This window comes from Panthera leo, chromosome B2 (assembly GCF_018350215.1).
Source record: "Panthera leo isolate Ple1 chromosome B2, P.leo_Ple1_pat1.1, whole genome shotgun sequence".
Classification (NCBI taxonomy): Eukaryota; Metazoa; Chordata; class Mammalia; order Carnivora; family Felidae; genus Panthera; species Panthera leo.
The window spans coordinates 109,949,449-109,976,295 of NC_056683.1; the positions used below are offsets into that span (position 1 = coordinate 109,949,449).

The following is a 26,847-nucleotide window of genomic DNA, read 5'->3' on the forward strand; positions in this document are numbered from 1 at the left end:
TTAGAAATGCAGTTTTAAAAGGACCAAAAATTCTACTTATAGTTATAATTATTGTTATGTATATGAGAATGTCTCAATGTATGTTCCCTATATAAATCTTGAGGCAAGTTACAGAAAGGATTAAAAGAAAAGGAGATTCTTAGACTCAAAAGAACTTACCTCATGCATTAACGTAGCAGTAAAATGGCCACTCAACTTGACCTTAATTGAATAAATGACTATGGAAAAGAAATACTCAATGAAAATACTTTGTTATGACTGGGCTAGTTTAATTGAAAAATACATCAAAGAAACGTGGTATTTCAGACTACAGAAAGCCTTCTGAACTAGAATTTACTGGGAAACAAGTTTTGAATTTTAATCTTGGCAATTAATAACATTTTAAAATACAAAGACTATTTAAGTTAACATAAATTAGGCAGCTCTGCTTTCCCTCCAGGGTTCATAGAGGATTTGCTGGTAGGTATAAAAAGATCTGATGAACATTTGTATTGTCTTTATTATTTCCAAACCTGTAATAGAGGCTTCTGAAAATGCTAGAATGTTCCTCTCTCCACACAATGTGATGTATGATTATTGTCACTGTCCTGCAGTCCCCAACATGCAAGGCTTCAACGTTTACAGGAACCTCAGTACTCCAGGGAGGAGTATGTAGCTTGGAACTTAAGAGTCATCTCTTCTGAGGCTGAAAGACCCAGGAGCAGTCTCCTGGTGACACAAGAGTGACGTGAACAAGGACATTCTTCATTCAAATGAAACAAAAGCTATCATATACATACTGATTAGTTTTTCTCTAAGCTCACACTTTTTAGTGCAAGTAAAATATATATTTTTAGTAAAGTTTATCTAGCTCAAAAAATTCCAAGTTTTGAGTTTATTGCAACAAATGTATCTAGTCCATACGTCTTAAAAGTGAAACAAATTGGCTTATAAATGCTTATAAGTGAATTAGAATATGCTTTAATCACTACTTTCCTCTTTAGTTCCTGGCTATTTTTTGCTGAGTGATTGGGAAGTTTAGATGGGTTTAAGCAGATTTGTGTATAGATAGGAGCAGTGAAAGAGGTGACAGCTAAAAGCTACGTAATTACCAGAAAGAAAACTCTAAAAATCTGGGTTCTCTTGCCTACACTGAAAATGGAAAATAGAGGGGTTTAATCATTGAGGAAGCATTATAGAACAGGGTCGAGGGAAACTGAGGCTCAAAGCGCTTGAGGAATCTTCCCAATGTTATGTAATTGGTTGGTGCTGAAAACACAGGTGTGACTCCACCCCCACTGCCCCAGCCTAAAAAATAGGTAGAAGATAAAATGCTGATAATTCCAGAAAGTCTTTCCCACATCTTTGCCAAATAACACTCTTTTTCTATTAACTAATTTGCAGAAGTGCCACCATTAATGATTTGCTTCTTTGGTCTAAGACTTTGGAGTTTTTCTTCTAGAGAGCCATACATACAGCATACTTCTGTGAATGCATTAAGCAAATATTTTCCAAGAGCTAATCTGAATAGGATGAAGAGGAAGAGGACACTGGGTCTATGGCAGGATCAGGGGCTGGGGAGAACAAGAGAAAATTGATGAAGGACAACCGTGAAGGGTGCAGAGCCATTGGTCTGGGAGAACCTGCAATTACCTAGAGTCTATAATGACTATTGTAATGAGATTGTGCTCTAAATGTGTTCTAATGGGATCCTGAAATACCTCCTGTACTTCACTGCCTTCATATATTCGTTCTCAGTACTTGCCCTGTTATAAACAGCTGTTTTATGTTGATCACGTTTCAAAAGATTGTTTCTGATTTTTTTATTCAGAAGATGAGCATCTAAATATTAGTTGAATTAAGTGAGATCTTCTTCAATCTTGTCTTTTTTCTTAGTCCATTGTTTTTTACGATCTTTAAAAGATCTTGGTCAATATCATCCAGAATGTTCTGGCCCCTCAGGCTAACTTTCCAGGGTAAAGAATCTTTGGTGAACAATTGTGTCTTCTATTTTCAATGCATCCATGTTTCTATACAGTGAAGATCTTTAGAACTGTCTGTAATTATACTAATTTTCAGATGATTACAAATGAGTCGGCTTTTTAGTATTTTCTGCAGTTATTTTAATTATGATGGATTTGGGGGAATTTCTCTTTTAATCTTTATTTTTAAGAGAGACAGAGAGAGAGAGAGAGAGAGAGAGAGAGAGAGAGAGAATGAGTGGGGGAGGGGCAGAGAGTGAGAGGGAGACTTCAGAATCCAAAGTAGGCTCCACACAGTGTCCGATGCAGGGCACGAACCCATGAGCTGTGAGATTATGACCTGAGCTGAAGTCAGATGCTTAATGGACTGAGCCACCCAGGCGCCCTGAATTTTTCTATATAAAATTCTTTAGCATCCTTAATCAAATGTCAAAGGATAACAATGAGAAATCTGATGTGAAATGGATCAGAGTAGCAGGGTGACTTGAAATGTCTTTCTTAGTTCAGAAATATTTCCAGATCTAGGGTATAAATATGCAAATACTTAAAATTCCAACACAGTGCTTTTAGGTTCGTAAGCCTCCCTGCTGCTCAGACAGGATGTACAAATCATGTGGATTGGTAGATCAGATCAATGTAGAGTTCATTTAGAAAGCACTCGTTGAACAACTACTACCTATTATCTACTCCTAGAACCTGTTTGTTCCTGCCTCCAGGAAGTATGGTCCTTTAGGGGTAAAACAAGTCACCCATGCAGAACATTTATTGAAAAACATATTAAACTTACTTAGTGGTGGACTTCAGGGTTGGCTGTTAGAATGAATAGTGAAAAAGTCCAGGGGTTGGCTGATGTAGCCAAGGCCATCATCATGGCCTTTTCCCAGAACAGCTCTGGGAAAAGTTAATTTTGTGATTTATTTAATTTTTAATCTACTACAAGCACATTTTTAATAAGCTCTGAAATTGGATGAATAGCTCTCTAAGGCTATGCACATGCATTGGTATCCTTTGCTAAAACAACCATTGTTTTGGATAATACATGCTGTTAGACCTTAAGGCCCAATAATTTATGGACTTATGTTTGTAGTTTTTTTAGTGTATTATTAGAGAATCTGACCTCAAACCTTTACTCCACTTCAGTCATTCCCAAGTTTGTGTGACAACATGAATCCCCTTGGGTGCTTGCAATACCTATGGTATCAGACACACTGAATCAGAGGCTCTAGTCTATTTTGTTAACAGACTACCCAGGTAAGCCTCATGAGCAGGCAAGTTTGGGAAAGACTGCTCTAGTTCATCTGGCATAAGATTAATTTTAGATAAATAGGCTTTTTACCCACCCTTGCTCCCTCTCTTCCTCAGTTTCTGTCCTTCTACCCTATTAATATGTTAAAAAAAATCTTAGGAAGAGCTGATATGCTTTAAATTTACTTTTACTTTTAGTCTCCAGGCTGGCATTGGTGAGATACGGTTTTCCCAGAGACCTCATTTTTTGGTCTCCTTTCTTTCCACATTTTAATCAAGTGTTAAGGTGAAAAATCTAGTTCTTCTCTGTGGCTCATAAGACAGAAGAGGAATTAATTTACACTGTCTGGTGTCAGGATGCATTATGATTATGTTGGCAAAGCTATAAAAAGAAAATATCCAAAGCTTATAAAAAAATTGCAGAGAGGTCACTGTTAGAGCAGATGGATGAAGCAGAGTGCCTGATCATTTAGCCTCTACTGAGCTAAAGGATCTTTGAGCCAAGGTGTACATAGCTAGAGCAGCTTGGAGAAGGTCACCAAGTTATAATTATAGCTTCAACGGGAGAGTTCAGAATTTTACAGTAAAATGCATATTTATTTGTCTTACTATATAAAAATGACTGAAAGGCCCAGTAAACACGTTTGCAGTCAATTCTCAATTACCCCCAGGAAATCTAATAGTGGGTTTCTTTTGTTGCATTCTTTGGGGCCTCCTCTCCTTTGAAATCAGAAAATGTCTTTCCACAAAATGCAAACTAAAACTACAAATATAGAGTACAACAAAAATAAACAAATAGTCTAAAATTACACCCCCCCAAAAGAAGTCTTATGGTCTTTAAATAAAAGTTTATATTGACCTCCTACTATTTTCAGTGACTTCTGATAATTGTTGTAATGTAAGATAAGGTGGAAGGTAAAAGTAACACACCTGAAAATAAAAGTAATTATAGAGATTATACCAGCAGTAGAAATTTGCTTTCATTTTACTGTGAAAATTTTAAGACATCTGAAAGTATATGTTCACAGATTACATAATTACACTGTGTGTGTGTGTGTGTGTGTGTGTGTGTATACATATATATATATATATATATATATATATATATAATATGATAGTTACTTAGAAGGATAAAGAGAAAAATTAATTTTTATTCAAATTTGCAAATATTATTGCAATCACATGATCTTTATTTTTTTAATGTTTATTTATTTATTTGAGAAAGAGTGAGTGAGTGAGCACGGGAGGTGCAGAGAGAGGGAGAGAAAGAGAATCCCAAGTGGGCTCCATGCTGTCAGCACAGAGTGGGGCTTGAACCCACAAACCGTGAGATCATGACCTGAGCCGAAACCAAGAGTCGGATTCTTAACTGACTGAGCCACCCAGGTGCCCTGTGATTTTTATTTTTAAGATTCAACATTGAATTAAAGTTTTCATATTAGATGAATTACTTGAAAAACGTTTAGAGTTTGGTTCAACACTATGGAGAATATGAGGTTCAAAGAAAGAAAATATTCTTGATAAAGTGATTCATGCATATGGCAGATGAATAGAGAATTTTAGGTGGCTTCTGGTCCCTAACTTTATAATTCTGGGCATTTCTATGCTGTTTAATCTCTTATAAACTTACAGGAGTCTATGACTCTAGAAGGGAGGCAACACAATGAAATGATTAAAAGCCTGTGTTTTGGAATCACATGTAACAATTTAAAGCAAGTTCCTAATATTTGAAAGACTCCATTTCAGCTGTCTCATGTGAATTATGGGTGTAATTCCCACCCCACCTCACCTGACCCTGTATGTGTAACATTTGTGGTAAGGACTAAATAAAATAATGTATATAGAGCAATGTAGTACCTAGGTAAGTAAAGACTCAATTAAGAGTAGCTGTTTTACTTTTTTATTATTTTTTTAATGTTTATTTGTTTTTCACACACAAACACACACATACAGAGTGTGAGCAGGGGAGGGGCAGAGAGAAAGGGAGACAGAATCCAAAGCAGGTGCCAGTCTCTGAGCTGTCAGCACAAAGTCTGACACAGACTTGAACTCATGAACCATAAGATCATGACCTGAGCCAAAGGTGGACACTCAACTGACTGAGCCACCCAGGTGCCCCACTTGAAGGAATTTAATGGAGGTAGGAGAGCCTTGCACTATGTGTGGGACAATAACTTATCCCTTTTTGTGAGTCCTTTGTGACTCTTGTGTCTTTAATGAGTATGTCAAACAAATAATGTCATATCTGTGCTCCTGGAGAAAGGTTACTATAGTTAAGATTTTGCCTGTAAAGACTGTGTACAATGGTAAGGCTGTTGAGGTATCCTGTGGCTATTCCTTGCAAAGGTGTATTGTGTCCCTTTAGTGGTAAAGACAAACTGTGGCTGAGAGGCTGTTGAAATAGGCATTGAACAGAACATATTAGCCAAATTTATAGTGGTAAAATATTTACCAGTTGCTGATTGGATGGAATCGGCAATTTCACTTATTAGGTTGTTGGGTGTAGAGGCCTTAATGGAATGGAACCATGGCATTATGGTCACAGCGATCCACTATAGGCCACCATTCATTTAATACAGATTTAAGAACAGGCCAAATAAGGCTGTTAAATGGAATAGCAGTGGGATCAGGGAAAGGTTCACTCATTACCTGTTATATAACAAGCTTTTAATCCTTGAAGACCTTGTTTTAGATTACATTGAATCATGTTAACTATTTTAATGGGGTTGGTGGGGTAGGGAATGGAGGGGTGGGTCATGGGTTCTTATTTTGTTAAGCCCATATGTAAGTGTTAAAAACTTAATTTTAATTTTCACTTATTTTTTATTGGGTCAGAGTGTCCATGCCCACTATGATATTTTAGGGCAATGAGTGTTATAACCATAGGAATTTAAGCTAGACAAAAATTCTTATAGTTAAGGTAAGGCATACTTATTTGTCTTCTACTTTATATTCAGTAACTCCCTTAACTAAATCCCTGATTATGGAGGATACCATGTTTAACTTTAGTGGGATTCCAAGCTATAACTGTAATTTTAGCCATAATATTGGTCAAAACTATGAAAGTTTGCCAATTGGTGAATTTCTGTAGATACTAAAGTTAAATCAGAACCCAGGTTGTAATTCACACAAGCCAGTCAATGTCCTTTTATCTTTTGCTATATAAATTTTTCTAGTAAATTTTGGATTTTCAATTAGGCCATATTATGGATCTTTGTTTTAAATTGTTTTTTATTGGTTTTCTTTCCCTATATTCAGGGTTCTTTCTTTCTTTTCATTTTTTGTTTATCTGGTTATTGTTGTTGGTCACTGGATATACCTGGCATGTGTGTGTGTGGGCAGGCATTCTCCACTCTTACCATATTTATAAGTTTTTTTCCTCCAGAGAACCTTAAATCAGTATCATCAGAGTTGGGGGCCTCCCTCATAGCAATGGTTGGTTTATATGGTTTTAAGACCATGGGCTTAAGTTAAGTTTGGATTAACCCCTTCATGGTGCCACAAGGATGCCTTGGGTGTTTTGCTGAGGATTAGTATCTTTGTTGCAACAGAGACTTGGAGAGCAGAGTGGTGTAGGGAAAACGTCCTGGGCCTACCCCCAGACTTGATCAAAGCCCTCCTCTGCTATAGCCCAACCTCTTCTCTCATGTGGACTTCCTTTCTCCCTCTCTTTCTCTCTCTCTCTCTCTCTTTCTCTCTCTCTCTCTCTCTCTCTCTCCCTTTCTGTTCAGATTCCCTGAGAATATTTTAGGTTTTTAGCCACATAAAGTTGCAGCTTTCAGTTTCTGTCTGCACAATCACCTGTAATGAAGACCTTCCAGGTGTTTCTGGAGAAAGGTTCAGGAGCTTGGTAGCCTTCCTTGTAGGTGGTTGCCTCTTCGTTCAGGGAATGCCAGTCTTCCTGGGATCAAAGTCCACATCCAGTAAAGTCATTTTGTCTATGGCTTGGATGGAGACCATATGGCCAATGATGACAAGATTAGCCCTTTGGTGTGCTGGTAGGCAGCAATACTGAGCAAAGCCTAGGTACATTGGCTATGAGTTTTGCTAGGTACATTGGCTATGAGCAGTTGAGCACCAATGTTCCTTCCTTCCCTACCTTTTTTTTTTTCCACCAGCCCGTGGGCCACAGGCCATGATGGATGTGCACCTCGATACTCCTGAGGGTCAGGAGAACGCAAGCAACAATGGCAAGGGAAGCAGCGGCACAGGAAACCAGCAAGGTCACTACCCTTGCATGAACAACTACAAGTAGGATGCCATGCTAAATTCCCTGAAGGGTGGTGATCTCCTTTCTTTCCACAAACCTCACAAAAGACTATCTCTGGGCCTGTCCCAGAGGTGCATAATTATAATGTCTATATAGCTTCCCCAAGGAGCCAGGGGTAGTCACCAGGCCAGATGTGGTAACATAGGCTGATCCTTGGTGAGCAGAGATCACCTGCCAAACAGACTAAACCTGACACCACCAGGTTATGCCAGTGTATAGTCAAATAACAACACTTTTTATACTGGAGGCAAGAGAATTTTAGGTGGAGAGTGAGGGCAATGGGATGACAAAGACAATAGAATACCACACAGGACATAGCCCAAGCCTACCAGCAATTAGCTGTTCCATCTCAGGTAGACTTACCAAATCACAGAATCCATTAAGTTAGCCAAGAGTAATTAATTAAGGCTGACCAGGAGTCCTCAGTTATGGTGGAGCATATCGTGCAGTTTGTGACACCAATGGTTTTTATTTAAAGCCTCTTATTCACCCCTTTGGTAAGAGAGAGATTCCTGCCCTGGGGATATGGGGATGGTTAAACACACAGTATTTGGCACTGAGCAGATGAGATCAACAACAAACTATTACTCGCATATATTTATAGCCCAAGGAGAAGGATATTGTAGGCCCTGCAGGGCCTCATAGGGATTATACTCAGGAACAGAGTGAACAACCAAGAGCTATAGGAGGCAGACTTGTAGTAACAAGAGTGTGTGGTGCCTTCTGGTTCTCATAAGAAGAATGATTGGTTTGTTTGAATAATTCCACATGCTGGCAAAACTGCTATCTAGGGAGAAGTAGGGACTGTGCCTGGTCCCTTTGATAAGGAGGAGTGTTTGGCTAGGGTACCTTATCCATGAAAGCAGAGTGAAGAGAGAAACTTATGCTTAGTCCATTTGAACTCTCCTGATTTTACCAGATGTTAGGGCAACATTTAATATTGAGCCTTAATTTTAGGCCTTACACCACATGGAGAAATGAATTGTGTGTATGACTGTGACTCAGTTGGAAATTTACCCCAGAGAGAATAAATTCAAAGGTGGAAGTGAATGATTATACTTGGAATCACAAGACTATTTTCTTCCGTGAAGGAAACATGGGGATCTGTGAGCTAAAATAAGTTCTATTAAAGAATAATGTATTTACATTATTGCAAATCTTTTTTTTGACTGAGTGAAATGCATATCTTGCTGATATATGGATAAGAAATTATTGAGGGGCACCTGGATGGCTCAGTGGGTAGAGCTTCCAACTTTTGATTTTGGGATTGTGAGTTTGAGCCTCATGTTAGGTGTAAAGAGTACGTTAAAAAAATAAAATAAAATAAAATAAAATAAAATAAAATAAAATAAAATAAATAAAATAAAATAAAATTCCTTTGTCTCCACCACTATACCATGAAACAAGACAGTGAACATTATTTTTTTTTAAAAAAGAAAGAAATTATTAAAACTTAACTAGAACTTCCTTTTATGGAAAAATGGAAGACTTAATGTCCTCTAGAAAGCCCTAGTAAACAATACTCTAAAATGTAGGATATACTTTCAAAACTTTTTTTAAATGAATGTTCATGTTGGCAAATAAAAATATTTCATAAGCCCAGAACAATGAGAAATCACAAATCTAGAAGCATGTGAGTGGTGTACTTACTTCCCTGAGTTCCCCAGTAATTCACATCTTTTGTTTGAAAAAGCCATGTTCTGGGGACAAGGAAAGAAATTTACGGACCACACGAGTTGGAAAATCAAATTGGGTCCCCAGCATAAGGCTTAGGCTGCCGAAGAGTGTGACATGCTCAGTCCAAGGGTAATGTGGCAAAACCCTAACCTTCAAAGGAAGACAGCAAGGACATTCGCCAGTCTTGTCCTGATTTGGGTTGGGTGGAAAAGGAGGGGGGTGGAGTTCTCCTGATCATTTATTACCAAAAGTGGAACCTCACACAGGTTTGCAACTTTGTGGTCTGAAAAATTCCATGCTGAGAATTTAAAGCTAAATAATTTGATAGTGCTCCCAGACCCCACTAGAGGCAAATTCAGAGCCTATATAAAGGCTCAGGTAATTTCAAGGAAAAGGTTTTAAAAAACAAGGGTTCACACTAAAAATAATAAAACATGCAAGGAAATAGAGTGTCTTTCTTATGTGTCTAATTGGAATTCCCAAGGAACTAATAAAGGATAAAAAGTAATATTCAAAGAAACAATACCTGAAAATTTCCCCAAATTGATGAAAGTTTCAGATTCAGGAATCATAACAAATCTTAAGAAGGAAAAACAAAAAGGTACCTAGTCATCTTGTGATGACATTTCAGAACACCAAAGAGATAAATCCTCAAAATAAGCCAGAAAAAAACAGACTCCACAAACCACAACAAATGACAATTATACCAACAGTATATTAGTCAGTGTTCTCTAGAAAAACAGAACCAATAGGATATATATTTATTTATTATAAAGAATTGGTTCATGCTACTGTGGAGAATGAGAAATTCCAAGATCTGTAGTCAGTAAGCTGGAGACCCAGGTGAGACAATGGTAGGTTCCATTCCAAGTCTGAGGGTCTGAGAAGCAAGAGAGCTGATGGTGTAAGTTTCGGTCTCAGTCTGAGTCTGAGTCTGAAGGCAGGGGAGAGACTAATGCCCCAGCTGTGCGACAGTCAGGCAGAGAGAGCAAATTCTTCCTTACTCAGTCTTTCATTATACTCAGGCATCCAGTGAACAGGACAATGACCATTCACATTGGGGAAGGCAATCTTCTTTATTCAGTCTATTGACCCAAATATTAATTCCAGAAACACCCTCACAGACACCCTGAATATTGTTTAAACAAATACCTGGGATCCTGTGGCTCAGCCAAGACAACACATAAAATTATCATATTCCACAAACTTCTTAACAGCAAAAAAAGAATAAGGAGGAGAGTATTGTAAAGTGATTGTAGAGGTAACTTCAACCTAGAATAGCGTATCTTGCAAGAATGAGGGTAAAATAGATATTTTCAAATATACAAAAACCACTGGTTCCCCCAAAGGAATTTCTAAAATCTGTACTTTAGGGAAAAGGGGGACTTATCTCCGTTGCAAAGTGCAAAAAAGAGTGTTGTGGGAATATGATGGTATTATGGATATGAAGAAGAATGCAGTTCTTAAATACTTGCTGAAATACTTGATGTGAAGTGTTATGTCATCAGAAACGTGATTTCAAATGGTTGAACAAAAACTGTATGTTTAGACAGAGAGAGAGAGAATAAATATAGCAAACTGTTAACAATTTTTGACATCAGTGGAGGTTATACACTGTTCTTTTAACTTATCTGAATGACAATATTTAAATACAAAATTCAAAGGAAGATACTGTAAATTAAAGCCATTTATTTAATAATCCTAGAATTTTGTCACAAATTATTATAAGCCCCATCTGTTTTCTCCATGATCAACAATCTTCCCATCTAGTTTTCTGGTGTTTCCTCTCTGTGAATCCTCCAAGATCACCAGCAGTGGTTCAGTGACCACATTACCAGTTATGCCCTCTTCACAAATCAAGGGCCCATATGTATATGTGTCTATTCTGTTATTCTGTCTATCCTTGAAGAATACCACACTATCTTAATAACTATACTTTGTAATGAATCTTTATATCTGGTAGTGTAAACCCTTAAACTTTATAATGAGTTTTCATTGTAAGTCCTTCTACCTTTTCCCTTTCTTTTTAAGTAAGAAGCTATGCTTGGTCTGGTACATTTACATATAAATTTTTTAATGAACTTATCACTCTTATTATGGTGGATTTGTTTATATAAGTTCCATTTTTTTGTAAGTTCCATTTTTAATAGCCTTCTAAAAATCTTCCTTCACATCAGCCTCTATTTGCAGACTATGCCTCTTATGCACACTTTTATTATGTTACTTAGAAATGTTCATGGTTTTCTGGTGCTCAGAGGAAGGAACACAATATCCTTTTTTAAATTATTGTTTTAAAAATATATTTTTTGAGACAGAGAAAGTGCAAGTGGGGGAGAAGGACAGAGGGAGAGGGAGAGAGAATCCCAAGCATGCTCAACACCCAGCACAGAACCTAGAACCCAATGTAGGGCTCAATCCCACAACTGTGAGATCATTCCTGAGCCCAAATCAAGAGTCAGGTGCTTACCCCACTGAGCCACCCAGGCACCCAACACCATCTCCTTTTTTCTTTTTCCTTTTTTTTAATGTTTATTTTTGACAGAGAGAAAGAGAGACAGAGAGAGAGAGACAGAGAGAGAGAGCTGGGGAAAAGCAGAGAGAGAGGGAGAGAGATGGATCTGAAGTGTGCTCTGCGCTGAGAGTGGAGAGCCCAATGTAGGGCTCCAACTCATAAACTGTGAGATCATGACCTGAGCTGAAGTTGGATGCTTAACCAACTGAGCCACCCAGATACCCCAACACCATCTCCTTTTATTTTTATTTTTATTTTTGTTTTTATTTTTTTGGCTGAGGCAGTGTCTTTTTTGTTGTAATCTAACTTTATTTTTTATTTTTTTTAAATTTACATCCAAATTAGTTAGTATATAGTGAAACAATGATTTCAGTGGATTCCTTAATGCCCCTTACCCATTTAGCCCATCCCCCCTCCCACAACCCCTCCAGCAACCCTCAGTTTGTTCTCCATATTTATGAGTCTCTTTTGTTTTGTCCCCCTCCCTGTTTTTATATTATTTTTGTTTCCCTTCCCTTATGTTCATCTGTTTTGCCTCTTAAAGTCCTCATATGAGTGAAGTCATATGATTTTTTTCTTTCTCTGACTAACTTCACTAGCATAATACCCTCCAGTTCCATCCACGTAGTTGCAAATGGCAAGATTTCATTCTTTTTGATTGCCGAGTAATACTCCATTGTGGTATGTGTGTGTGTGTATATATATATATATATATATATATATATATATATATGCCACATTTTCTTTTTTTTTTATTTTTTTTATTTTTTATTTTATTTTTGGGACAGAGAGAGACAGAGCATGAACGGGGGAGGGGCAGAGAGAGAGGGAGACACAGAATCGGAAACAGGCTCCAGGCTCCGAGCCATCAGCCCAGAGCCTGACGCGGGGCTCGAACTCACGGACCGCGAGATCGTGACCTGGCTGAAGTCGGACGCTTAACCGACTGCGCCACCCAGGCGTCCCTATACCACATTTTCTTTATCCATTCATCCATCGATGGACATTTGGGCTCTTTCCATACTTTGACTATTGTTGATAGTGCTGCTATAAACATGGGGGTAAATGTGTCCCTTCGAAACAGCACACCTATATCACTTGAATAAATGCCAAGTAGTGTAATTGCTGGGTCGTAGGGTAGTTCTATTTTTAGTTTTTTGAGAAACCTCCATACTGTTTTCCAGAGTGGCTGCACCAGCTTGCATTCCCACCAACAATGCAAACATCCTTGCCAACATCTGTTGTTGCCAGAGTTGTTACTGTTAGCCATTCTGATAGGTGTAAGGTGGTATCTCATTGTGGTTTTGATTTGTATTTCCCTGATGATGAGTGATGTTGAGCATTTTTTCATGTGTCGGTTGGCCATCTGGATGTCTTCTTTGGAGAAGTGTCTAGTCATGTCTTTTGCCCATTTCTTCACTTGATTATTTGTTTTTTGGGTGTTGAGTTTGATCAGTTCTTTGTAGATTTTGGATACTAACCCTTTATCTGATATGTCATTTGCAAATATCTTCTTCCATTCTATCGGTTGCCTTTTAGTTTTGCTGATTGTTTCCTTCTTTGTGCAGAAGCTTTTTATTTTGATGAGGTCCCAGTAGTTCATTTTTGCTTTTGTTTCCCTTGCCTCCAGAGATGTATTCAGCAAGAAATTGCTGCGGGCAAGATCAAAGAGGTTTTTGCCTGCTTTCTCCTCAAGGATTTTGATAGCTTCCTGTCTTACATTGAGGTCTTTGATCCACTTTGAGTTTATTTTTGTGTATGGTGTAAGAAAGTGGTCCAGGTTCATTCTTCTGCATGTCGCTGTCCAGTTTTCCCAGCACCACTTGCTGAAGAGATTGTCTTTATTCCATTGGATATTCTTTCCTACTTTGTCAAAGATTAGTTGCCCATACATTTGTGGGTCCATTTCTGGGTTCTCTATTCTGTTCCATTGATCTGAGTGTCTGTTCTTGTGCCAGTACCATACGGTCTTGATGGTTACAGCTTTGTAACACATCTTGAAATCCGGGATTGTAATGCCTCCGGCTTTGGTTTTCTTTTTCAAGATTCCTTTGGCTATTCTGGGTCTTTTCTGGTTCCATACAAATTATTTGTTCTAGCTTTGTGAAGAATGCTGGTGTTACTTTGATAGGGATCTCTTTGAATATGTAGATTGCTTTGGGTAGTATCAACATTTTAACAATATTTGTCCTTCCTATCCAGAAGCATAGAATCTTTTTCCATTTCTTTGTGTCTTCAGTTTCTTTCATAAGCTTCTATAGTTTTCAGCGTATAGATTTTTCACCTCTTTGGTTAGATTTATTCCTAGGTATTTGATGGTTTTTGGTGCAACTATAAATGGGATCGATTCCTTGATTTCTCTTTCTGTCCCTTCATTGTTGGTGTATAGGAATGCAACCAATTTCTGTGTATTGATTTTATATCCTGCAACTTTGATGAATTCATGAATCAGTTCTAGCAGTTTTTTGGTGGAATCTTTTGGGTTTTCCATATAGAGTATCATGTCATCTGCGAAGAAAGTTTGACCTTCTCCTGGCCGATTTGGATGCCTTTTATTTTTTTGTGTTGTCTGATTGCAGAGGCTAAGACCTCCAATACTATGTTGAATAACAGTGGCGAACATACCTGTCTTGTTCCTGACCTTAGGGGGAAAGCTGTCAGTTTTTCCCCATTGAGGACGATATTAGCGTTGAGTCACTAGTATATGGCTTTTATGATCTCGAGGTATGATCCTTCTATCCCTACTTTCTTGAGGGTTTTTATCAAGAAAGGATGCTGTATCTTGTCAAATGCTTTCTCTGCATCTATTGAGAGGATCATATGGTTCTTGTCCCTTCTTTTATTGATGTGATGAATCACATTGATTGTTTTGTGGATATTGAACCAGCCCTGCATCCCAGGTATAAATCCCACTTGGTCGTGGTGAATACTTTTTTAATGTATTGTTGGAGCCAGTTGACTAATATCTTGTTGAGGATTTTTGCATCCATGTTCATCAGGGAAATTGGTCTATAGTTCTCCTTTTTAGTGGGGTCTCTGTCTGGTTTTGGAATCAAGGTAATGCTGGCTTCATAGAAAGAGTTTGGAAGTTTGCCTTCCATTTTTATTTTTTGGAACAGTTTCAAGAGAATAGGTGTTAACTCTTCCTTAAATGTTTGGTAGAATTCCCCTGGAAAGCCATCTGGCCCTGGACTCTTGTTTTTTGGCAGATTTTTTATTACTAATTCGATTTCCTTACTGGTTATGGGTCTGTTCAAATATTCTATTTCTTCCTGTTTCAGTTTTGGAAGTGTATATGTTTCTAGGAATTTGTCCATTTCTTCAAGATTGCCCATTTTATTGGCATATAATTGCTCATAATATTCTCTTGTTATTGTTTTTATTTCTGCTGTGTTCATTGTGATTTCTCCTCTTTCATTCTTGATTTTATTTACTTGGGTCCTTTCCTTTTTCTTCTTGATCAAACTGGCTAGTGGTTTATCAAGTTTGTTGATTCTTTCAAGGAACCAGCTTCTGGTTTCATTGATCTGTTCTACTGTTTTTTTGGTTTCTACAGCATTAATTTCTGCTCTAATCTTTATTATTTCCTGTCTTCTGATGTTTTTGGGTTTTATTTGCTGTTCTTTTTCCAGCTCCTTAAGGCGTAAGGTTAGGTTGTGTCTCTGAGATCTTTCTTCCTTCTTTAGGAAGGCCTGGATTGCTATATACTTTTCTCTTATGACCACCTTTGCTGCGTCCCAGAGGTTTTGGGTTGTGGTGCTATCATTTTCATTGACTTCCATATACTTTTTAATTTCTTCTTTAACTGCTTGGTTAGCCCATTCATTCTTTAGTAGGATGTTCTTCAGTCTCAAGTATTTGTTACCTTTCCAAATTTTTTTGTGGTTGATTTCGAGTTTCATAGCATTGTGGTCTGAAAATATGCACGGTATGATCTCGATCTTTTTGAACTTACTTAGGGCTGTTTTGTGTCCGAGTATATGGTCTATTCTGGAGAACGTTCCATGTACACTGGAGAAGAATGTATATTGTGCTGCTTTAGGATGAAATGTTCTGAATATATCTGTTAAGTCCATCTGGTCCAATGTGTCATTCAAAGCCAATGTTTCCTTGTTGATTTTTTGATTAGATGATCTGTCCATTGTTGTGAGTGGGGTGTTGAAGTCTCCTACTATTATGGTATTATTATTAATGAGTTTCTCTATGTTTGTGATTAATTGATTTATATATTTGGGTGCTCTCACATTTGGTACATAAATGTTTACAATTGTTACCATCTCCCTTTAATCTGCCCTTTAATGGCATTCATTCTCTTTGCAATTTTGGTTCTAGTGATGACTATGCTCTAACTTATTTTTCCAACTCTATATGGCTTAACATTCCATGAAAGCCAGATGTTTCCTTTTCCTTTAATTGGATGTTGCTTTTGACACTCACTTCATGATTTAGCTTAAGATATTTCCCTGGCTTGGTAAGCCTTTTCATGTCTTTTTTATCTGTATGAATCCCTCCCCAATATTAGGGCCCAAGAAGCTTCTGTGAAGTTTTTCTTAATTACCCCCAAGTTCAATAACCATTTCCCATATATATATATATATATATATATTTTTTTTTTTTTTTTTTTTTTTTTTTTTTTTAGGTTTATAATGAGAGAGACAGAGACAGTGTGATTGGGCGTGGGGCAAAGAGAGAGGGAGAGGGAGAGAATCCCAAGCAGTTTCCATGCTGTCAGCAAAGGGCTCAACACAGGGGGTTGATCCCACAAACCATGAGATCATGAACCTGAACTGAAATCAAGAGTTGGATGCTTAACCAACTGAGCCACCCAGGCACTCCTCCCTTTTATATTTCTATAACATTTTGCATTTATACTACATATTTGAATATATCATATATTGGCTTCTGTTTTTACATTCTCTTTAATGTGCATGTATTTCATCTGTACAATTAGGTTATACAATCTTTCAGAGTAAAGACCACATATTATGTTTTTTTGTGTGCATCCCCACTCTGTTAATCACAGTGTTTCATCTTATTTGACACCATTTCTCTGGAATCTCACACTGAATGAAGGATATAGTAGATGCTTAGTAACAATTGGTTTAATGAAGACCGAGTCTCTGTTCAACAAATATTTGGTGAGGTGTAACTGAAGGAGCAACGTTTGAGGTGTCAGGTGAAATGGGTTCTGTCTCGCCTCTGCCACTTGCTAGCTCCGTTGCTTTAGCCAGACCATTTCATTTTATGGCCCTCTGTGTTCTCACCTTTAAAATGAAGATAGTAATGACTATCCCATCATACAGAATCACATGCACTGAATCTCACTCAAGTGATTTAAAACTGTGTGTTCACAACATGTTTATGCCTTTTTGCACATAATGAAAATCTTCATTATGTGCAATTATTTTTGAATTTTGAATTGCATTTTGGATTGCATTATGTGCAATTAGTTTTGAATTGTTTATTATGTCTGTTGAATATATTCCAGATATTATTTTATGAAGATTCATTTTTTCTACTGAGTTTATATAATATTAAAGAGTAACAGAATTAATATTAGTTTATAATAATTATATAATATAAATATTATATTAAAAATTTATATGAATATAATATATATATTATAAAAATTTATATATATACAATTTATATATATAGTTTATATAATATATAAATTTATAAGTGTATAAATATAAATATAAATATATAAATATAATATATTTAATGTAATATTAAATAGTAACAGAATTTATTATTTTTACAAAAGAGTTTTATAAAAGTTAAATGCATCCATATAAATAATTTTACTTCTATTAACTTAATTGTAGACAAACATCAGTATACATAATTTGATGAACAAAAATATTTCAACGGTATGACTTTTCTTTCTGAAGTTATTTCTATTTGATTGGGAATTTTTATTTTTTTGCCTGTATGACCCAAAAAATCCTCAAAACAACTTAAAAATTTTTTGCTACTGTGATTTTGATTGAATTCTGTGCTTGATGAAACACTAAAATGATTTCTTCTGCAAAGAAAAATAAAGTACTGACGAGAACTTAGAAAACAAACCAGAGCTTGAAAAGGCTGAATTATTTCTCCTTTTTTCTCAGCTACGAAAAAAAAAGAAAATTAAATCTATTCAAAAAGGAACTAAGAGACATCCCCCCAAATTTTTTATACATTGATGCAATAGAAAAAACAGACATCCCTGGAACTTTTAAAGTTATGTGAGTTTAAAAAAGCATCTTGCTTATAAATCAACTTCATCCAATTTAGTTAAGAAAAGGTTTGTGGGGGCATCTGGGTGCCTCAGTTCGTTAAGCATCTGACTTGGGCTCAGGTCATGATCTTGTGGTTTGTGAGTCTAAGCCCTGCATCGGGCTCTGTGCTGACAGCTCAGAGCCTGGAGCCTGCTTCGGATTCTGTGTCTCCCTCTCTCTCTCTCTCTCTCTCTCTCTCTCTGCACCTCCCCCACTCATGCTCTGTCTCTCTTTCTCTGTCTCTCTCTCAAAAATAAATAAGCATTAAAAAATAAAAAAAATTTAAAAATTTAAAAAAAGGAAAGGTTTGTGAATGATTTCAGTCCTTAGTTATGTTCTTTACTTTTGGGATTGTGTTTGGGCTTTTGGCTTTGCCTATTTCACATGGTTGGTATAAGCCCTGAAATGTTAGCTTTCTAGGAAATTTTTTCTTTCCAACTTTCATTAAAAATTTAGAATTATGTTGGCCTGAAAACAATTATATATTAAAAGATAAGATAAAATGATTTTTAAAAGATATAATAAAATGATATCAAATAAATACAATTCAGCTTTAAAATATAGGTATATAAGATATTTATGTGCATCTGTCTATGTGAGCATGGAGAAAATACTGGAAGGATATGCACCAGAATTATAATAGTGCTGTCACTGGATAATGGGATAAAAGGCAATTTGTTTTTTCTTCTTCCAGAAGAATTGTCACTTTTTTTCTGACAGTGAGCATGTGTTACTTTCATATGCAAAAAGAAAAAAATTCATTTTGAAAAAGAGAAGTGGAAAGATAATTGTTTCATTCAGTAAACAAACTCTATTAAGAGTACCTACTGAGTGAGTGCCAGGCATGACTTAGTGCTATGGATACATCAGTGAAACAGCCTACAAAAACTTATGCCTTTGTAGAGCTTATATTCTAGTAGAGGGAGATAGACAGTAAATAGTAGTGCAATCCTACTGTTAGAATATGTGTCAAAGCTACTCAGTGCTAAGGTACAGTAGAACAGGTTAAGGAAGGAAGGTCCAGAGCTACAGGAAGAAGACATTGTTTTAAGTGGGGTGGTGAGCCTTACTGAGAAAGCAGAGTTCTCTCAGGTGTTTTGTGACCCTTCTAATTCCTCACCATATTATGTCATTATGTTAATACTCAGATTAAGAATTGTTTTTCAGGTATCAAGAAGAAAGTGACAATTTCAATCCCATTTTAACTTTAATGAAACACTTAAACGTGTTTTGTTGCTGAAACTTTTTCCCTTAGGGAGAAACCATGATGAAGGGTGTAAGGAAGATTCAGTCTTCTGTCACAGGTGGCTACCTAAGAGAGGTAGCCAACTTTGAGATGTTTGTGTGGGGGGATTTGGAAGCCAGACTGTAAACTTTTTATGCTCTTTTTTTCCCTAAACACCAAGTTTCTGGAAATATCTTTGGGTTAATTTTTTTCTTGTCTTTATAACTCACAATGTCAGAGGCTGTCTCTAGAGCCAAATCAAAAGCAGACTTTAACAGGATAATCAGTGTTTATTATGATAATCTATTATAGTGCCCATAAATTAATGTGACTGATTTCTAAACAAATTTCATTTGTGTAGTTGTTAACCAAGCACATTTATATCAATTAATTTGTTGGGTTCCAAAGTAGTAAAATAGGTAATTTTAATTCTACTTTTGATAAATGTGGAAACTTAATTAATAGAGAAGTTAAATGCCTTGTGGGAAGTCGCAAGTTTATTAGATGGCAATGCAGGATTCAACTACATGCTCACATTTAGGTGACCAAACTTTCCATTGCTCTGTTGGGACTGCTGAACAAATATGAGGACTAATTTAAGAGCAGTCATCCTAAGGGCTTGCTAAGGTAGTTCAGTAATTCTAACATTGCTCAAAGCTCTGCTTTCAAATCTTCACTTGAAACAGAATTCTTCCAAATACATGGTAATCTAAATTACTTAAGGAGGCTTAGAAAAAAATCTGAAATTGGGGTGCCTGGATAGCTCAGTTGGTTAAGCGTCAGACTTCGGCTCAGGTAATGATCTCATTGTGAGTTCGAGCCCCGGATCAGGCCCTGTACTGACAGTTCAGAGCCTGGAGCCTGCTTCGGATTCTGTGTCTCCCTCGCTCTCTGCCTCTCCCCTGCTCACACTCTTATCTTTCTCTCATTCAAACATAAATAAACATTAAAAAAACAACAACCTGAAGTCATGGTAGTATCAAGAAATAGGTGATCAATTGGGATAGCTTTTAATTAAAAACAGTTCACTATAAAATATAATGTTATATTTTAAGCATAGTATTATTCTGCCACTATATTAAATATGAGTATAAAGTGGATTACACTGATGGAGTCATAAAAATATTTTCAGAGGTGGAATACATATGTAGCTTCCTACAGTAATGGCTTTGATGGATATGGTACACATTTACATATATAAATTTTTGTATGTTGGTAAAAATAGTTCTTTTGTATCACTGCATTTTTCCTTTTGAAGACAAGCGTATATAAGTTATAAAAGTTTTCTGAAATAAAAGTATGCAGTTTAAAGTGTCCATTCTTAAGCTATTGCTTTAGATTACTTCTACATTGGAAGAATAATTATGGAACTATTTTTGTCATAGATGTATCACTCTCAATAATAATCATAGGCAAAGAAAATAAATCCAGAGGATAAAGGGTTTTATTTTCCACCTTATTGAGAATGAAAATGGTAAAAGAGAATTAGTTGAACACTTTAAAAATACAGGATCTTGTCTATTTAAAGTGTTAGAGGGGCGTCGGTTAAGCATCTGACTCTTGATTTTGGCTCAGGTCATGATCTTACGGTTTGTGGGATTGAGCCCTGCATCTGGCTCTGCACGGACAGTGTGGAACCTGCTTGGGATTCTCTCTCTCCCTCTCTTTCTGCCTCTCCCTCATTCACACTCGTTCCCTGTCAAAATAAAAAGAACATTTTAAAGTGTTAGAGGATTGCATATTTGCACAAGGGAAAGCTGATTAATTGTGTGTAACTGACTTTAGGTTGGGCAGCCGGTTCACAGTTTAAGGTTTATGAATCCTCTGAGAGAGCCAATGTCTGAAAACTATAACTATTTAGATGCCGTGGGTGAGGGTGATTCCATAGAGTTTTTACATTAACTCCTGCTCTGCATATGACAATTGATGTTACCCACACCTGCAAGGCATTGTATTTACCACTAGTCTACGTCCTGCCCACAAAGCTACTTTATTTTTAATGTAATATAATTCATTTTAATATTTGATTAAATGAATTTTCAGGCTTTATTAAGAATATTAGTAGTTAAAAGCACCTTCACTGGCTGTGTTTGCCTGCCCATAATTTATAGGTATCAGCTATGAATTAAATATTTATTGAATTTTATAGGCAACTGTGTGCCAGTCCACATACTAGGCAGAAGGATACAAAGACATTTCTACTGTGACCATGTTGGTCAGATTAACTTCCCTTTTTCTCCTTCCTACTGATGTCATCAAAAGTCACTTGACAGTTTAAAACCACTGTCTCATTAAAAAAGGAACTGACTTCTTAGGACTTGCGTTTAAAACCCCCCTGCACAGACAGCTTGTGTTCACTCTGAGATGGGACTGGTGCAAGCAAACCATATAATCCTCAAAATTATTTCATTTTCATGGTAGTGCAAATTCAGCTTGAAGAATCTTTGTGCCTTTATTGAAATCTAGGAAGACTTTGTGTCCAAAAATAATTGGAAAAAGGCAAAGATGAGAAGTGGATGATCTGAGAGCAGTCTCTCATTAGAATTTTCTAGCCCTTTTTCTGGGACCCCATCTTCTTACCCCATCTTCTCTTTTGGAACTAACCACTACCTCCTCTGTGCATTTGGGGGAGCTGCCTGGCACTGAGCCTCTCCAGGTCTCCAGCTGAAGCAGGGGAAGTCCTTACTTACTGTGGCAAATCCCAGTTACTAGCACAGTGCTTTGAACAGAGTCAGTGTTAAATAAGTACTTTTGAATAGAATCCAAATACTTTCTTAAGTAGGCTCTGCCACCTTAATGAAGTAAGAACACACTGGTATTTGAGTCCCTCAGTTGGAAAGGAAAATGTGAAAAGTAAATGAGAATGGAGAAATACAGGCAGGGTTTCAGGTAAAGTGAGGGAAAAAATGAAAATGGTTCCTTGTAATTCAAGCTAAGTGCTCTCAATTCTAATCTCTCAGGAAGATAGAAATAAAAAGGTGAGAAGCAAAAGGTCAAAACTATGTAAGATGTAAGATAGGAGGGATGCTCTGCTACAGGTTATAACCATTTAGAATTACATTCACCTAAAGGAGAACTGAAAATATCATTGCGTGTCCTGGATACCACCTATCAGGCATAACATACACACACGCATGCACGCACGCAAGCACCCACCCACGCACGCGCCCATGCGCATGCAACCCAAGATAATGTACTAATAATTAGGGATGTCTGTTTCAAAGAAACAGAAACAGTACTGTCTGAACTTAGAAGAGACTTTGACACAAACTGGCTGTGTTAATGTTAATGTTGTTAATGTTAATGATGTTAACGCATCACTTCAGTGTCTGGGTCCGCATCACTTAAGTTTACAGGTCCTTTGGGGAAGCTGCCAGGGTAGGAGTAGGCCTATGGCAAACTAACTCCATAGAGTCTTTAATGGAGGGTGCGTTTGGGGTAAGTTTTTTCTAGAGTAGAATGACCAGTTAAATGTGACCCTTGCACTGAAGGGTGTTGCGTGGTTATTGCAGTTATTTTTTTTATCTTTATCCACATCAGTCCATATTATTGTCCTAAATGACCCTATCTTAGTTTAACAATGTCATTGTGCCAGAAAGGTATTCAGATTTGTTCATTACTTTACCTAGGAGATTATAGAAAAATCAATATGGCTTTATATTTAGAATTTTATAGGTCTAAGTTGTCAAAAATTATGCATGGTAAAAATAGCTTTCATGCATCTACCAATATATGTTGAAGGGTCTGTTTATATCATTATCAGGCAAGAATCTAAGTATGAGAAACAATATGTGTCAATAGACAAGAGGTAGAATTTCCTCTGGCTTAGACTTGAGGCACAGAAACTCCAAATGTAGAGAAATTAAAAAAACAAAAAAGAAAGATCTCTAAGTTAAAAACATAATTTTTATACAGGTATACATTTCATGTAAGCTCTATTTACCCTAAAATTGTCTTGATACTTAGGTAAATAGATGTGGTAGGATTCTCATTTTTCGAGGTGGATACTTTTGCTTTATTTCCAAAGAGTAGGATTTGAGGTCAAGAAAGGTACTGAAAAGATCAGAATATGTTTGACCTCACCATTCTGGGGGTTCCTCTTTGTAGTGTGGGGGCCTAGCACAGGGCCAGACACTTAATAATTTAGTGGAAGCGGTTTTTGTTGGTCCACATTGAGATGCAATTGTTACAGTTCTCTCACCTCATTTGGAAGAAGTGTTTATGTTCCAAAATAAAATCTTGCAAAATAATAGCTGTAGGCAGAGAACTGAAGAAACCTAGCATAAGGTATTAAGATACTGAAAGCTGGAGAGAGCCAGATGAGGAATTTGCTAATCAACTGAGAACAGTGTATGTCTCTCTTTATTTCATCCTCTCTTTTGACCAGGAAAAACAGTGACTTTCCAAAGTACATGTTCTTCCTTGTTACTTTAAGTGTTTTTTGAGATACCCTGACTCATACTCCCAGAGAACTCATTTCTCCCAGAGAACTCATTTAGTGTGTGAGAAGTTTATTTCAAGTCTTACATGCAGAATGAGTAGTAGTTTCACTGTGGGAGATGAAGTGAGTGATGATATGGATCCAGAGATTAGAAAAAAGGTAATGACCTTGCAGTCTTGGCTTCAAGTAAGGAAGCTTAAGGAAAAGAATGAGTGTGAGCTAAGAGGGTAGATCATCTCAGTTGGGAGAGAAAGAAGTTGCAAAAACTTTTGTTTATAGAATCTTTTCTTTAAATGTTTGTTTATTTATTTATTTTTGAGAGAGAGCGGGAGAGAGAGCACAAGTGAGGGAGGGACAGAAAGAGAGGGGGACAGAGGATCAGAAGCAGGCTCCGTACTGACAGCAGCAAGCCCGATGCAGGGTTCGAACTCATGAACTGTGAGATCATGACCTGAGCTGAAGTCAGATGCTCAACCGACTGAACTACCCAGGTGCTCCTGTTTATAGAAACTTAAAAAAAAAAAGTGTTTTTACATTTATTTATTTTGAGAGAAAGGGACAGAGAGAAAGCAGAGGAGGGGAGAGAAGGAGAGAGAGAAGCCCAAGCAGGCTCTGCACTCTCAGAGCAGAGCCCAACACGGAGCTCACACCCACGAACTGTGAGATCATGACTTAAGCCAAAACCAAGAGTCAGACACTTAACTGACTAAGCCACCCAGGTGTTCCAAACTTTTGTTTATTATTACGCTTGTAACATACATTCTGTTCTTAGCAGGCTCTTCTAAGCCCATTGGGAGCTGGCTAGTGATTTTGTATATACATCAAAATTTTGTATATGCTTCATTTAACTTGGACATCTTTGTTCTCTTCAGTTGTGCTGGTGTTGAATTTTCAATATTGTGGAGACTGCAGAGATGTTGGCATGTGTGTGTATCTATGACTGTTTAATGGTCTTTTGGTCAGGCATCCTGAAAATTGTGTATTTTCAACAGAGATGCATGCTGGGGGCATTCAAGGACTTCTGGGAAATCTTCAAATGTCCAAATGGGTTCAGCTCTGTAAGCACTCACAGCTGACAAAGCAGCACTCTTCCAGATTCCTCTACTAATTCTGTAGAAGAAAAAGAGGAAGAGTTGTTGCCTTAGTTAGAAAACATACACATAATTAGCTTTTCAAGCCTGGACATTTTTTAAAAATTATTTTTAATGTTTATTTTTGAGAGAGAGACAAAGCACGAGTGGGGGAGGGGCAAAGAGAGAGAGACACAACACACACAGAATGCAAAGCATAAACCCAGAAATTTAAAAGAACTTGGAAGTTAATCTCTCTTCCGTGTTTATTAGCAGTGTTTCCTCATCTTTCTATAGGTTATATATTTTTTAAACATCACAAAGCATTTGAAGAGACCAGTTGTCTCTACTTTATATACAATGTTGACAAAGAAAGAATTAACTGAAAATTAAAACAGACATTTATGTGGGCAGTTAGAATTGCAGTTTGGGAGCCACAGATTGAGATAGAAACCCAAATTGTGTTCCAAGGAAGACAAAGAGTGGGGCAAGGTTATATAAAGGTGGAAGGTTAGGAATGTAGTTTTCATTTAGATCCTCTGCAAAACAGGAATTGAAATTAGGTTAACTGGGATTGGTTGTGTATGCAAATGCATGGTTGAAGCTTGTTAAACCCAACTGGCTCCTTTAGAAGTGAAGACCACGGAAGATCCAATTGTGAGGGGGTGAGGGGGGGAAGTTCAGTCTAGGCTGAGGGCTTGCGGATAGCTTCAAAGTTCAAAAAGTTCATAGTTCCTCTGCTGAGGACGTGCATAAATTCCTCCTCCCTTTTGGCTTACTGGCTGTATTTAAAAAAAAATTTTTTTTTAAATTTATTTGAGAGAGAGGGAGAGAGAGAAAAATGATGCAAGTGGAGGAGGGGCAGAGGGAGAAGGAAAGAGAGAGAGGATCCCAAGCAGGCTCCACACGGAGCCTGACTTGGGGCTCAAACTCACTAATCATGAGATCATGAACTGAGCCAAAATCAAGAGTTGGATGGTCAAGTGACTGAGCCACCCAGCACCCCATCCTGGCCCTACTTTAAAAGAAACTTTCTTAGCCAAGCTTGCTTACTTGCTCCATTTTGAAATCTTCTTTTACTATATATATAATCATCCCTCTAAAAGAAAAATCAGGCATATGTAATCAGTGTTGCAGAGGACAATAACAACAGGCAGGTAAGATGGCTGTTTGGTACAGGAAGAGGCTTACACTTCAAGATACACTATTTTTGGTTAAATTATCAAAATATCACTTTTAGCACCTTTCTGTGCTAGAATATCTGTATATTTATAATTTTTCCAGGTGAATGTGTTTCATTTATTTTAAATCACAACAATAATCTATGCTCATTGTACAAGTTTATGTATGTAAGGAAGTACCAAAAAATGATTAATATTCTCCTTGTTCTCTCTTACACTCCCCACTAGCATTTTTTATTCTTTTTATGAAATTGAGATCATATTATATTCATTACTTTTCCCACACACACTGTAAATATTACTTTTGAATTTTGCTTTATTTTACAGTGTCATGGATGCATCTCCATAGGTGGATCTAACTGGATTTAGCACATTCTTTCTAATCACTGTATAATGTTCCATAATATTATATACATAGTTTATTCAGCCATTCTTCCCTTAGGGACTTTCAGGTTATTTCCAATGCTGCAGGCAATGTCTTTGCTAGAGAATTAAAAGAGCCCAGTTGAGAATCACACTGTGGATCCAAATGTTCCTTCCAGCCAGCAGTCTCTAAGTCACTGACACCTTCTGTCAGGAAGATGAGATGACTCTTCACTGTAGAAAGCTACGTCTCCCTGCAGTCCTGTGGGTGCAGGCTGGGTGAACTGTCTGTTTTGTGCTGGAGCATGACATCCTGGTCACTCAGCATCAGTGTCGGTGGCCGGCTCTGAAAGGAAGATGGTAGTAGGAAGAGGGAGAGCTGGGAAATGACCAAGTAAAGCTCTGGGGTAAAGCAGCCTATTGTTGTCTGGTTTTCCTACACATCCAGTTCTGGTTTTTGCCTTAAAATGGTAGTTAATGAGTAAAATCTTGACAGACTTTTAGATAGTTTTTTGATCTTGTTTTCTAACACTAACCGACAAAAAAGGACTAATTCAGAAAGCCTGTGTCTGAAATAATAATATAAAGGCAAAAGCAAAATAGCAGCCAAAAGCAAGGAAACCTTGAAATAAACCCAGA

The 26,847-nt window shown here is 37.1% G+C and overlaps 1 protein-coding gene across 10 annotated transcripts in view; it reads left to right on the plus strand.

Annotated features, from left to right (window-relative positions):
- The window catches only part of PKIB (cAMP-dependent protein kinase inhibitor beta), a 170,795-nt gene that overhangs the window by 136,472 nt on the left and 7,476 nt on the right, over nucleotides 1-26,847 (plus strand). For 6 of the 10 annotated variants that reach the window (XM_042939734.1, XM_042939733.1, XM_042939732.1 and 3 more), the window contains one exon: nucleotides 7,325-7,429. The exons of 3 other annotated variants lie outside the window; for them this stretch is intronic. In XM_042939734.1, the coding sequence (XP_042795668.1) occupies nucleotides 7,342-7,429 (88 nt within the window). In that variant the 5' untranslated portion in view covers nucleotides 7,325-7,341. Of the gene's footprint in view, nucleotides 1-7,324; nucleotides 7,458-26,847 lie in introns of those variants that run through there. One more of the 10 variants, XM_042939742.1, reaches the window with a different exon arrangement.